The sequence below is a fragment of the Coregonus lavaretus genome (assembly GCF_964263955.1).
Source record: "Coregonus lavaretus genome assembly, chromosome: 33".
In the NCBI taxonomy this organism is placed as follows: Eukaryota; Metazoa; Chordata; class Actinopteri; order Salmoniformes; family Salmonidae; genus Coregonus; species Coregonus lavaretus.
Genome location: NC_140020.1, coordinates 12612789 through 12624402, shown reverse-complemented (window position 1 = coordinate 12624402; position 11614 = coordinate 12612789). Strand labels below are relative to the sequence as shown.

At 43.4% G+C, this 11614-nt stretch overlaps 1 protein-coding gene across 1 annotated transcript; it reads left to right on the top strand.

Moving 5' to 3' along the window:
• Positions 1 to 282: 282 nt before the first annotated feature.
• LOC311108532 (low-density lipoprotein receptor-related protein 11-like) lies at positions 283 to 9647 on the top strand (the record flags this gene model as incomplete). Its single annotated transcript, XM_084151179.1, has 8 exons — positions 283 to 901; positions 1180 to 1337; positions 4261 to 4402; positions 7628 to 7873; positions 8553 to 8723; positions 8860 to 8919; positions 8998 to 9135; positions 9493 to 9647. 8 exons carry the CDS (start codon positions 283 to 285, stop codon positions 9645 to 9647), a joined length of 1689 nt encoding a protein of 562 aa, XP_084007305.1.
• Between the last annotated feature and the right edge of the window lie 1967 nt (positions 9648 to 11614).

Below are 11614 nucleotides of genomic sequence, written 5' to 3'. Positions count from 1 at the left end.
TTTCTTTAGGCCTCCAATCACTGTGGCTGGATGTGGATGTCCTGCGCTACGGATGTTGGGCGCTCCCTGCGCAGTGCGGTCATGATACCGACAAAAGGCCTTTAGCATCGCAGAAAATAATAATAATAAGAAGAAGAAGCACAAGTGCTCACCAGGGACTCTAGATTATTGGATATGAAACAAGCAGATGGAACAATATGATGATTTTTCTTTTGCGTTATAGGTTTCTGGTGTTGAAATAAGAAGGGCCTCTGCTCATCTGTCGGAAAATAGCTGAGAGGGATGCTATTTAACTGCGTAAACATAATGGCTTTGGCTCAGCATCATCGACTCATTTCGTGTATGCTGCTGCTCTGTATAGTGACTAGTATTCAAACCCGATCCTCTCAAATATCGGACTTGAAATCTAAAATATCGGGGGTGGAGGAGCTCTTAGAGGAATTCCGCAAGCAGCTCCAACAGGACCAGACGTATACCAGGGAGGAGGAGGAGGTGGTTGACGTCTGCCTGGCTGATTTCAACGCCGTAGAGGAGCACATCATCCGAGCCAGTGCCTCCATTGAGCAGGGGGCCACCTTCCTCTCGGCTCCTGACCGGGTGTACAGTTGGAAAGACTGTCTCCATGCCTGCTGCGCAGACCCTCACTGCACCGTGGCGGTGGTCCAGGAGGACCTGATACAGTCGGACGACAGCCTCAGCTGCTATTTGTTCAGCTGCACCTATAGAAATAAAAACGTATGTTCATTCGCAGCACAGGCAGGGTTTAGCACCTACAGTCGGTATCACAATACAACAGGACACCTCACCTCCTCCAGTGGCAATGGAGATGTGAACAAATTGGTCAATTTGATTAGGAGACCTGAGGAAAAACCTAGAGTTGATGATGACACTCAAATGCCAGGTGAGGTTCTGTCTGCTGTTAATTATATTGAATATAAATCACAGGTTTTCAATAAGATACAATATACATGCAAGTGTATTGCTTATGATAAAACATTCATAATGCATACCTAACTGGTTGCTGTTAATTCTGTTCCCATAACCCCTAGCAATTATCAGACTGGTGTTTGGCTTGGGTTAATAATTTGCTATTGCCCCCTGCTTCTAAAATTAGATTTAATCTGAGTGAGTGAATCCAGGTGCGTTTGACAAGGTTAGCTCTGACTGGGTTGTTTTCAGACATGGACGAGCCACCCCGCAGTGATGCCGGCCAGGATGTAGTCATCCAGCTGCCCACTAACTGGGCGGTACTGGACGGCCGGGACAGTGTGGACGACCATGGGGTCACCCGCTACGAATGGGCCATGGTGAAGGGTGACCCGGCCATCAACATGAAGGTAAACACTGAAACACAGAAGAGTGCACTGAAAACAATGAAGCAGGTGTCATTGGTTGAAAATGTGGGGCAGGTAGACTAGCGGATAAAGAGGCTAGCCAGCAGCCGGAGGGTGGTCAGGTAGAATCCCGGGTCTAACGGAAAAAATTGGTGGCAAGTGAGCTGGCAACTGGAGGGTTGCTGGTATCAAATCCTAGATGCCATTGCCTGCCGGTGTGCCCTTGAGCAAGGCACTTAACCCCCCATAACAACAGCTCCACGGGCGCCCAGTGTGGCAACCCCCCACTCCAACCTGTATACCGGTATGTATGTGTGTCCTGTCCGAAGATGGATGACTAGGAGGAGACCTGGCTGACGACTGTGGCACGTTTTGTGAGCATGGAGATGCCAAAAATAGCCAGACTAGTAAAATTGGGCTAACGAACAGAAGGTGGGTTTTGTAGAAATGCCATCAGTGCGTGTTCTGCAAACAGTACAGCGGATGAAGGCGCGGCATGAGCGTGGGGAACGGATAGACGTGGTTATGGACAGCGAGGAAGAAGGAGAAGCGCCGAGTGCAGAGGGAAGATGTGTATTGAGGAAGAATGGTGTCAAGTACTACAAACCGTACTCTGCTGTCTCTGATGGCTCAGTAATTGAACCTGACGAAATGAGGATGAATTATCTGCTGTGGCAGTTGTGGTGAAGACCTCCGAGTAAGAGGCTCGTCCCGATGGTCATGCAAAGGATGATTCTGGCCCAGTGGGAGTGAGATTTTGGGAGAAAGTTGATCCCTGCCTTTTGGCTGACCCATATGTAGTCTCAGGCTGGGTAGAAAATAAATTAGCTACTGTTAAATCGGTGAAGGTAGCTTGAAGTATACTTTTTTCTGTGTTTCTTCCGTCCAGAGGGAGCGGGCACTTCGCGTCACACGCCTCATGACAAGACCTGTGACTTGCTTTGCTCTCCGGAACAGGGCGCCTTTGAACGGAGTGATTACTGGGGTGGCGTTGAGGTGGAGCAACTGAAATGGAAGATTCCCTGTGTCTGTGATGCCCGCCATTTGGTGCGACGCAGACCCGGTGGCAAGCGTGGTGAAACTGAGAAGACACTGTCTGTCCTTTTGAGTTTTGAAGCAGAGTCTTTACGTGACAAAGTCATATTAGGATATGTCAGTTATCCAGTGACAGCATTTATGCCGAACCCACTAAGGTATTTCAGATGCCAAGCTTATGGTCATGTTGCAGCAGTGTGTAGGAGGGAGATTCCGAGATGTGAGAAGTATGCAAGAGGGAGGGCATGGGACAAAGGAATGTGTAGTATCGGTGGAAAAAACTGTGTGTGCCAATGTTGCTGGGGATCAGAAGTGCCCGGTGCGAGAGAGACAGGTTGAGGTTGCCAGTGTCAGAGTAGAACAGAAGGTGTCGTATGCTGAGGCAGTGAAGAGAGTAGAGGATGATGGTCAAGGGTGAGTAGTAGGCCTAGGCCAAAACAGAGTGGTATGGCTTCTTAGCATTCATTGCCATGGTTATCAACTGTACCGCAGAAATTGAACATAAATCACAGAGAATAGATGATGTGGTGGCAGCTGCAAAGACTTTGGTGTATGAGGTTTTACTGCAGAAGTTACAAGGTGTGTTGAACGAAAGAGTCCCGTCCTCCCAGGCCATTGGCCTGGTGTAGGATCAGTTAGGGTCAAAGTAGTGGAATGGGGTGGTGTTTATTTATTTTTATTTTTTATTTTTTATGAAATAGTGGTATATAGGTGTAGGGTTAGTTGGTGCTGCAATTTTAACCTTCCTTTTTATTTTTGTATCACAAAATGTAACGGGATCGACCACAGACTCCCACACAGTAGGTGGCGTCATGCACAAACAAATGTGCCAAAGCCATGATACCAAAGAAGAAAAATAAGAAGTATGTGGCCTTTGGATGGTTTGGGATAAAGTGGAAGTCACATTTCGGTTGGTGTCAAGTCCTCCTCTTGTTCACCATCCAAAGGACACAGGGACAACTCAAATTTCCAACTCAATCTTTTTTATTTTTAGTTTGCTTTCAGTTGATTGGTCTGTCCAGTAAATTAGCCAGTACATTAGGTTGTAAACCTTTAAAGACAGAATAAAAAGTTACCATTTTAATTAAACATTTTAATTAACTTAAATTAGTTTAAACATTTAAATAAACATTCTAAATAACTTAAATGAATTAACCATTTAAGCCTTTTACCATTGGCGTCTTTGGACTGAACCTGTGAGTGAACTTGGAATCTTCTTTCTGAAGTTTGTTCTTCTGAATGACTGAGCCCCTCCATGCCTTCACAGGTGCTCCAAATCAGTGAAAATGATTGATCAGGTGACAAGCAGCCGGTTTGCTGCTGCTGGTGCACTCTGGGAAGTGTAGTTCTTTGATTCACTCCTGAGATTCAGCTCAACAGTTGGACCTTGTGTACAATTGACAAATAAAGTGATCTTCATATACTCCTGAGAGTTGTAATCTTGAATGTCATAATGTTGCACTGTAGTTAGCTCTGATATAGCAGGTCTGAAAATCACGGCTGTCTCTTTGTTATAAGGTGAGCCATACAATGCGGTAGTATAGTCAACATGGATTTTTGCATGGTGCAGCCAGAGATCCATAATACCCTGCTGCACAGATGTAGATAAGAGGTTGTTATATCCGACCTGCCCCAGGGACAAGAGCCCTGTTGTGGGCTGAGAAGTGATATGAAATAGTGAGTTTTTAGTTAGTGGAAAACTCGTAATAAACATGACTCTCTTAACAAACTTGGGATTGATAAACGCTTTGTGTCATTTAGATTTTACTTTAGAAATTGTGTTTTGGTCTTTGTTTGTAACTAGGACATGGCGTCCTTGAAACCAGCCCAATGTTTCCAGTAGGCTGTGTCTTTGCTTTCTGTCTAAAATGTTATCCCTTTACCTCTGTAGGTGACCCAGCCAGGGTTACTGAAAATCAGTGGTCTACAGAAGGGCGCCTTTACCTTCCAGATGACTGTCACCGACACCGCGGGACAGAAGAGCTCAGACAATGTCACTGTGACAGTGCTGGCTCCAAAACACCAAGCTGAAGGTGACAAACACTTCAATCTCCTCTCTGACTGAAAGTTATTACTAGCCAGATGTGACTCCTCATGTTCATCTATCATTCATTAGTGGATCTCGCCTCATTTCTGCTAATGTCAATAGCAATGTTGTGTTGTTGTGGTAAAATTGATTTGTGCTTCTCTGTGATCCTGTTAACTGTACAATTGCAATACAGGCAGTGAACTTTGCACTGCAATTGAATCCATGCCTCCATGGATTGAATCCATTGGATAATGAAAGAGAACCTGCTATTTAGTGCTCAAACGAATTGAGTAGTTCTCCCCTAGTCAATTGGCTGGCGGCCTGATACGGCCATTCATATGGCAGGGAATCATTTTGATCTATTCACTGCATTGAGGGGCCATGGATGAGATATGCAGATATGGATGAGATAAGGAACTCAGTCCGGCGTTCAACTTACTCTTGAAAGTTGTAATAGTAGAATGCACAAGGTGCAATTTCGTAATTGGGTAGTGCATCATCAGCTTTCCTCGTCATGTCAGTCATTGCATACCTCAGAGAGCTATTTAAACTTGTCAGAATTGTCCATATCAACTAGCCCATGACAGTTAAACAATTTTAGCTAGGTTTTTTAGCCCATTTTGTTGTAATGTTTGAGTCACTGAAATATCACATGGACATACATAAGACATGACAATATGTGTACAATTGCAGGAAATGAGCTTTCAAACTGCAAAAATGTATCAACACCCATGACAAAATGTGTAAAATTGCAGGAAATCAGCTTTAAAACTGCTAAATGTTCTATCTGCCAACAAGAGGGGTGTAAACAGTTTGTGTAATGAACAGTGCTTGTGCCCATAGAAATAGATGTGGCGCGTGGGATGTTCCCCAATGCTGGAAGGGGGGCCTGAGTGAAAACGTTTGGGAACCGTTGATCTAGAGTAATGAACAGACGAAGAGGGTGGGGGTTGTTTCTGGAGCTGGAGTATGAAGGTCACTGTCACAAGGCCTATATAAGATGTGTCTAAACCTATAAGGGATGAATATCCTCAAAGACCGATATTACAGTAACATAATGGGTCCAATGTACTATTATCCATTTCTTCAGTCTTATCCTGAATTCCAACAAATATAAGATGGGTGACCTATTGAATACACAGAACAGCACTTTAACAAAGCATCCATAGGAAGAATGTTAAGTATACCTGGGGACTGTCATACCATGACGGGAAGCAGCATTGTCCGGACCGCTGGGACAAGGTTTTTGCCGGAGCTGTGAGTCACTCACATTAGTCTGTCCTCCTCACACTGACAGCCACAGGGAGGCAGGAGCTCCTGGAAATGGTTGGCTTTGCTGTAAAAACAAAGGTTAACCCTGGGAATTGGCCTATATGGAGAGGGCTAAATTGAAATGTTTCTTACAGAAGAAATATGAAAAGCATATGCATAACGATGGTAGCAATTGAAAGGGAACAGTTTGGCGATAATGGGAAAATTATTAGACCAAAGGTGAGAACACAACAGTTCACCTGACACAAGTGTGAATTTTACATTTACTGTACTTTTTGCCGCATTTGTTGATAGTGAAATCTTCTGGATACATTCAGTAAAATGCTAAGACTATTCCTGGAGAATGTGAGGTAGGTGCAACATAAGACAAAGAAATGACACGGGTTTGAGTAAGAGGACAAACTGGTGTCTCCATGTGGACTCTCCACAGTGTGCACAGTTCCTAAGCAATTTCAATGCATTTTATGACTCAAAGAAGAGTTTTCAACTATAAGGTACTTTTTTGAGCTCTCCTAGCTGTGCCGTTGAGGAACTAGAGCAAGCACACTTGTAGTTGTTTAGTTTGGAACACAACCCTGCATCCCCGCCATCACACAACTACTGTTGTTGTTTACGCAATCCCCAAAAACAGCCCATTATAAATTGCAATCTGGGTCAGGTGGGCATGATTTGAAAGCTTGTTCTATTACCAACATGACTAGCTAAGTTATAAAATACGATCTTACAGTGGTAGGCTTTTACATGGCAATTCAGAGAAACAGATCGTCATTTTGGTGTGCATAGAAAGGAGTCATGCGTGAATTCAGGTGCGTGTGCTGCGGCGACTTTTCTTCACAATAAACAAACATACCCAGGGTATGACGACATGTCATCTTGTAACTATACATCAAACATAGTGATCATAAACGTTGACACTGTATAGGACATGCGTTTTATGATTTAGAGATGTTAAGTACACATTTGGACTGTCTGGCTTGCTTGTATGACATCAACGCGGTATTTATTATAATCCTCAACATCTCATCTTTCAAAATACAAAGAGTAATCTTCATTTACAGCATTTCCCTCACTCAGACAAAAATAAAAAGTTGCCCTATTACCGGGAGGGATGGGGGCAACTTGTCACGAGTGGTGTTCATGTTCAGAACATCTGTCACTCAAAACCCATACAGCAGCTGTCAGACAACCCACGTTACCGGACAGCCACTACGTTCCAATTTAGGCGCTTATTAGTGCCCAAATCTGCCATTTTCAACCCGTATACAGGTACCAGTGTAAAGGGCTACATGAATCAAATGTTGTTGTAATATATTACAATCATATTCTAATATAATAATAATATAGAGGGCTGTAGGTTTCCTGTGTGGACTTGCGTGTACTAGGTTGGATTGTAGTTTGAGACTTGATGAGTGTACTAGGATGGAGAGTAGTTTGAGACTTTAGTGTAGTTTTAGACTTGATAGTACCAAGATGGAGTGTAGTTTGAGACTTGACTATACTAGGATGGAGTGTAGTTTTAGAATTGAGTGTACTAGGATGGAGTGTCGTTTTAGAATTGAGTGTACTAGGATGGAGTACAGTTTGAGACTTGAGTGTAGTTTTAGACTTGACTATACTAGGATGAAGTGTCGTTTTAGAATTGAGTGTACTAGGATGGAGTGTCGTTTTAGAATTGAGTGTACTAGGATGGAGTACAGTTTGAGACTTGAGTGTAGTTTTAGACTTGAGTGTACTAGGATGGAGTGTAGTTTTAGACTTGAGTGTACTAGGATGGAGTGTAGTTTTAGACTTGAGTGTACTAGGATGGAGTGTAGTTTTAGACTTGAGTGTACTAGGATGCAGTACAGGCTGGAATATCAGAGCAAGGAGGGCTGCCGTAAATGAATGATGAGCAGGTGAATGTGTGTTTGCACTGTGTCTGAGAGCCCAAGATGACCCTACCCTCTCCTCTCTACAGTTGATGGGAACAGGAAGTCAGTGACCATCCCTGCAGGTCTACCCAGCCCACACAGGCCTGTGGCCCAGCCAGAGGAGACTGAGGACCACTCCATGGCCCAGGGTGGGCCCAGGAAGACCATGGAGGAGGCCAGACCACCTCCACCACAAGCCCCACAGACTCCACAGTCTGGTGACTGGAGCAAGCCAGTGCCCCGAGTCTTACCACAGCCAAGTCACAGTGAAGAGGAGAGCCCTGTCAGTCAAGGTACTGTCATTGTGTAGCTATTATCTAGCTACAGTATGTTACTACCTAGCTAGCTAAAAACCCAGTAGGCAATTTAATGCACATCAAAACACCATATAAATAGCTTTAAACAAAAACCTGTAAGGGTTAACATCAACTACAGAATAAAGGTTTTGATCAGCTGTGAAGGAATTCTATCCATTTGGCATGGCTGCACATCATTCTAGTTGGCCAGAGTTTTGTCTGTGCTAGCGGTGAGCGGAAGACCTTTGTGTGTTAGTAAGTGCAGAGAGAGGCAGATTCTGCCCCTGCAGGCAGCCATTGAGCCTCCCCCACCACCAAACACACAGAGCTGATCTGGAAACTTTGGAGCAAGGTAGAATGCAGGCCACAGGGGCGATATGTGAGACATGTAGGGCTGGGATTGGAGTGAGCAGGCCTGGGATAGGAGTGAGCCTGGCAGGGGGCCTTCATCCCCATGACCCCCCTGAGCGCTGGAGCAAAGCACTCCTCTGTCCTCTGTCCTCTGATCCCTGGGTTAGGCTAGCCTGAGACAGACGAGGCGGTTGACTTCCCATGTTACCTTATCGCAGACTTATCAGAGACCACCTGACCAAATCTCTCCCTCCCTCTCTCTGCTCTCTCTATGTTCCACCAAACCAAATATCCCCCTCTCTCTGTTCTCTCTCTGTCCCAGCAGAGCTCTGTGCAGCGCCCCCTGCTGTGGGGCCATGTAAAGGCGTCTTCCCACGCTGGTTCTATGACCCTGTGGCTGAAGAGTGCAAGCACTTCATCTACGGAGGCTGCAAGGGCAACCATAACAACTTCCTGCAGCAGGCAGACTGCGTCAATGAATGTATAAAAAAAACAGGTGGGATTTTGCTAGTAGAGTACATTTTTTCAGAATTATCTGGATTCTGATGTGCATGCTCATTACATATTGTATGAGGTGTATATAATGTAGGAATACAATTATGCAAATGAATAATGGAAACAAAATGATTCAGGTCCTGCTATCAAGCAAACGACCATGGCACCTCCCCCCACCACCAAACACACAGAGACAGGTACATTTAATTATCTTGTGATGATTACTCCTGAACATGATAATGAATGAGCTTAATACAATCTCTCACCTGTTTCAGTCTTAACCAGTACATTTACAGCAGAGGCCCCTAAAGTGACCATGAAGTGGCCAGAGACCAAACCACTACCAGAGAGTGACATGTTCCCAATATCCAAACCACGTTTAGTAATGGGAGGACACCCAGGGCCTGAGTCAGGTTTGTTCAGCAGCTGCTCATCTGTTGTTCTTTACAAATGCTGTTTTGAATTAAAATAAAATTGTACCTACACCCTGAAGAAGGCTGTAAAAGCGAAACATCTGTGTACTTTATCCCTGATGCAGTGAAAATAATTAAGAATAATGAAGTGGGAACCCATTACACCCCTTTGTTTGTCTGAATTCACGGGTTTTACGCTCCAGCCAAGCTTCTGGGAGAGCGCCATGGTTCTCTTTTGATCTGTTCAACATCCTTACCAACTTATTATAACTCTGTAATATTATGTTATACATGCAGAAATACAGATAGTATATGATAGTGCCTGTGACTTGCCTTTCTCTGTCTTCTCCCCTGCAGGTGCGATCCTGCCATTAGCTCTGGGCCTGATCATCACAGCTTTGCTGCTGCTCATGATTGGCTGTCGCCTGCGGTTGGTCCGCCACAAGCTGAAGAAGGCCCGCCCCCTCACCACCGAGGAGTCTGATTACCTCATCAACGGCATGTACCTGTAGCAGCACAGACAGGGATGGATGTACCACAGAACTAGAATGAGAGGGGTGCATCCTGTAGAAAAGGAATGAGGTTCCAAGTCTGTTCAATTCATTCTATTTCTATGGGATGCACCCTATGCACTGAATCCCCTCAGGCAGAAACACCAAAACAACCAACACTGTCAGTCAACTGTTGGCCAGGTGGAGTCTTCATGATAACCAAACTAACTTTCTATATCATGATTGTGTACAACTTCTTTAGGTGCACTCGATTTAGATAACTCGACGTGTGAGGTAGGCAGAGATCACTCTTTGGAATGGTCCCATTGGAATGGTCCCAAAAGTGCAAACTCTACCCACCCAGCACTCCAGGGTCATGGGTGAGCTAAATCAAACAGCTTTTAACAGGGAATAAAATGTTTTTTGCCACTTTTGTATACTTGCTTGGTGTAAAAACCGATGCTTGTCTGCACTTAGGTTTGGAAAGAGATGCTTTCCTTTTTCTTTCATGATTTCTCTTTCACCCTCAAAGATGTGTTATTTTAATATTACAAGGAAATGTCAATTTCATGGATTATGGATGTATATTTTGGGAGATATATAGTACTTTATCCCTTATGTAATACTTCTGCCACTGAGTGGCACTGTTGTGCTATTTGTGCCACGAGGCTCTGTATCTATTAGGCTTGGCCTCAAGTTTTATTTTTTACCAGACTACTTTGAAATATGGGGATAGCAAGATATGTAACTAATTGTAAATTCCAAAACTACAATCATTACTGAAAATTATTATTTTGTTATAACACCAAGTAATTCCAGGAAAGCCCATATCAAGCCATAAAGCATTCTAGGATGTGTCTGATATGGTACGTTGCTTTTCTTTATCATCTATGTAGTTATACAGTGTTGATGTGTAGATGTATCTCAAAAGTCTGTATGCATACAGTTTGTGTGAGATAGTAAAGTTAACTCTTGATCAATACGTCTTTTGTGATTCTTTGCCAAAGTGTTAGTATTTTGAGTTGGTAAGGGATGCAATTTGAATATACAGTGTGGATTCTTCCTAGCCTGGTTGCCATCTCTGTTCAGCTATTATATTCCACTTTTTGCCACTCTGGTCATTTGCCAAAGATGTGGCAAGAAGTGGAATATTAGCTAAAAAAGACTGGTACCCAGACTAGATTCTTCCTGCTCTACCACATTTTCTTGTGACTAGGAAATAGCAGTATAGAAGCCGTCTTCAACGCATAGACAGCTTGTAGCAATAAACACTCCATAGCACAAAGCAGGACAAAAACATAAGCATTTCTTTATTTTCATTTTGCCATTCCAGAAATTGTGAAAGCCATAGCTCATCCAATATTTATTTATTTAAACAGACATTCAATCTCTTTGCATTAAAGTTTATTTTGGCAAAGCACCGGCTACTTTGTTCAGAGTCATATATTTATATATACACACATATATGGTTCTGCTTTGTTTAGTGTTGGTCATCAGTAAAGCTTGCACACAGTGTTGTCATGGACACCAGAGGCAGCACTCGATAAATCACAGGGGAAAGCACAATGCTGGATGTGTGCATGTGTTCACCTGTATATACACTCCCTTACATATGTATTTGGACAGTGAAACTAACATTTTAAATGTGGCTCTGTACTCCAGCATTTTGGATTTGAGATCAATTGTTTCATATGAGGCAACATTACAGAATGTCACTGTTTATTTTAGGGTGTTTTCATATCTGTTTTACCGTTTAGAAAGGAAAGCACTTGATGTATCTAGTCCCCCCATTTGAAGAAGTCATAAGTATTTGGACAAATGCACTTAAGTGTATTAAAGTAGTCAAAAGTGTAGTATTTGGTCCCATATTCCTAACACTTGACTACATCAAGCTTGTGACTCTACAAACCTGTTTGATGCATTTGCAGGTTGTTTTATGTTTTGCCCAATAGGAACTGAATGGTGAATAAAGAAGAGTAATTTTCTTT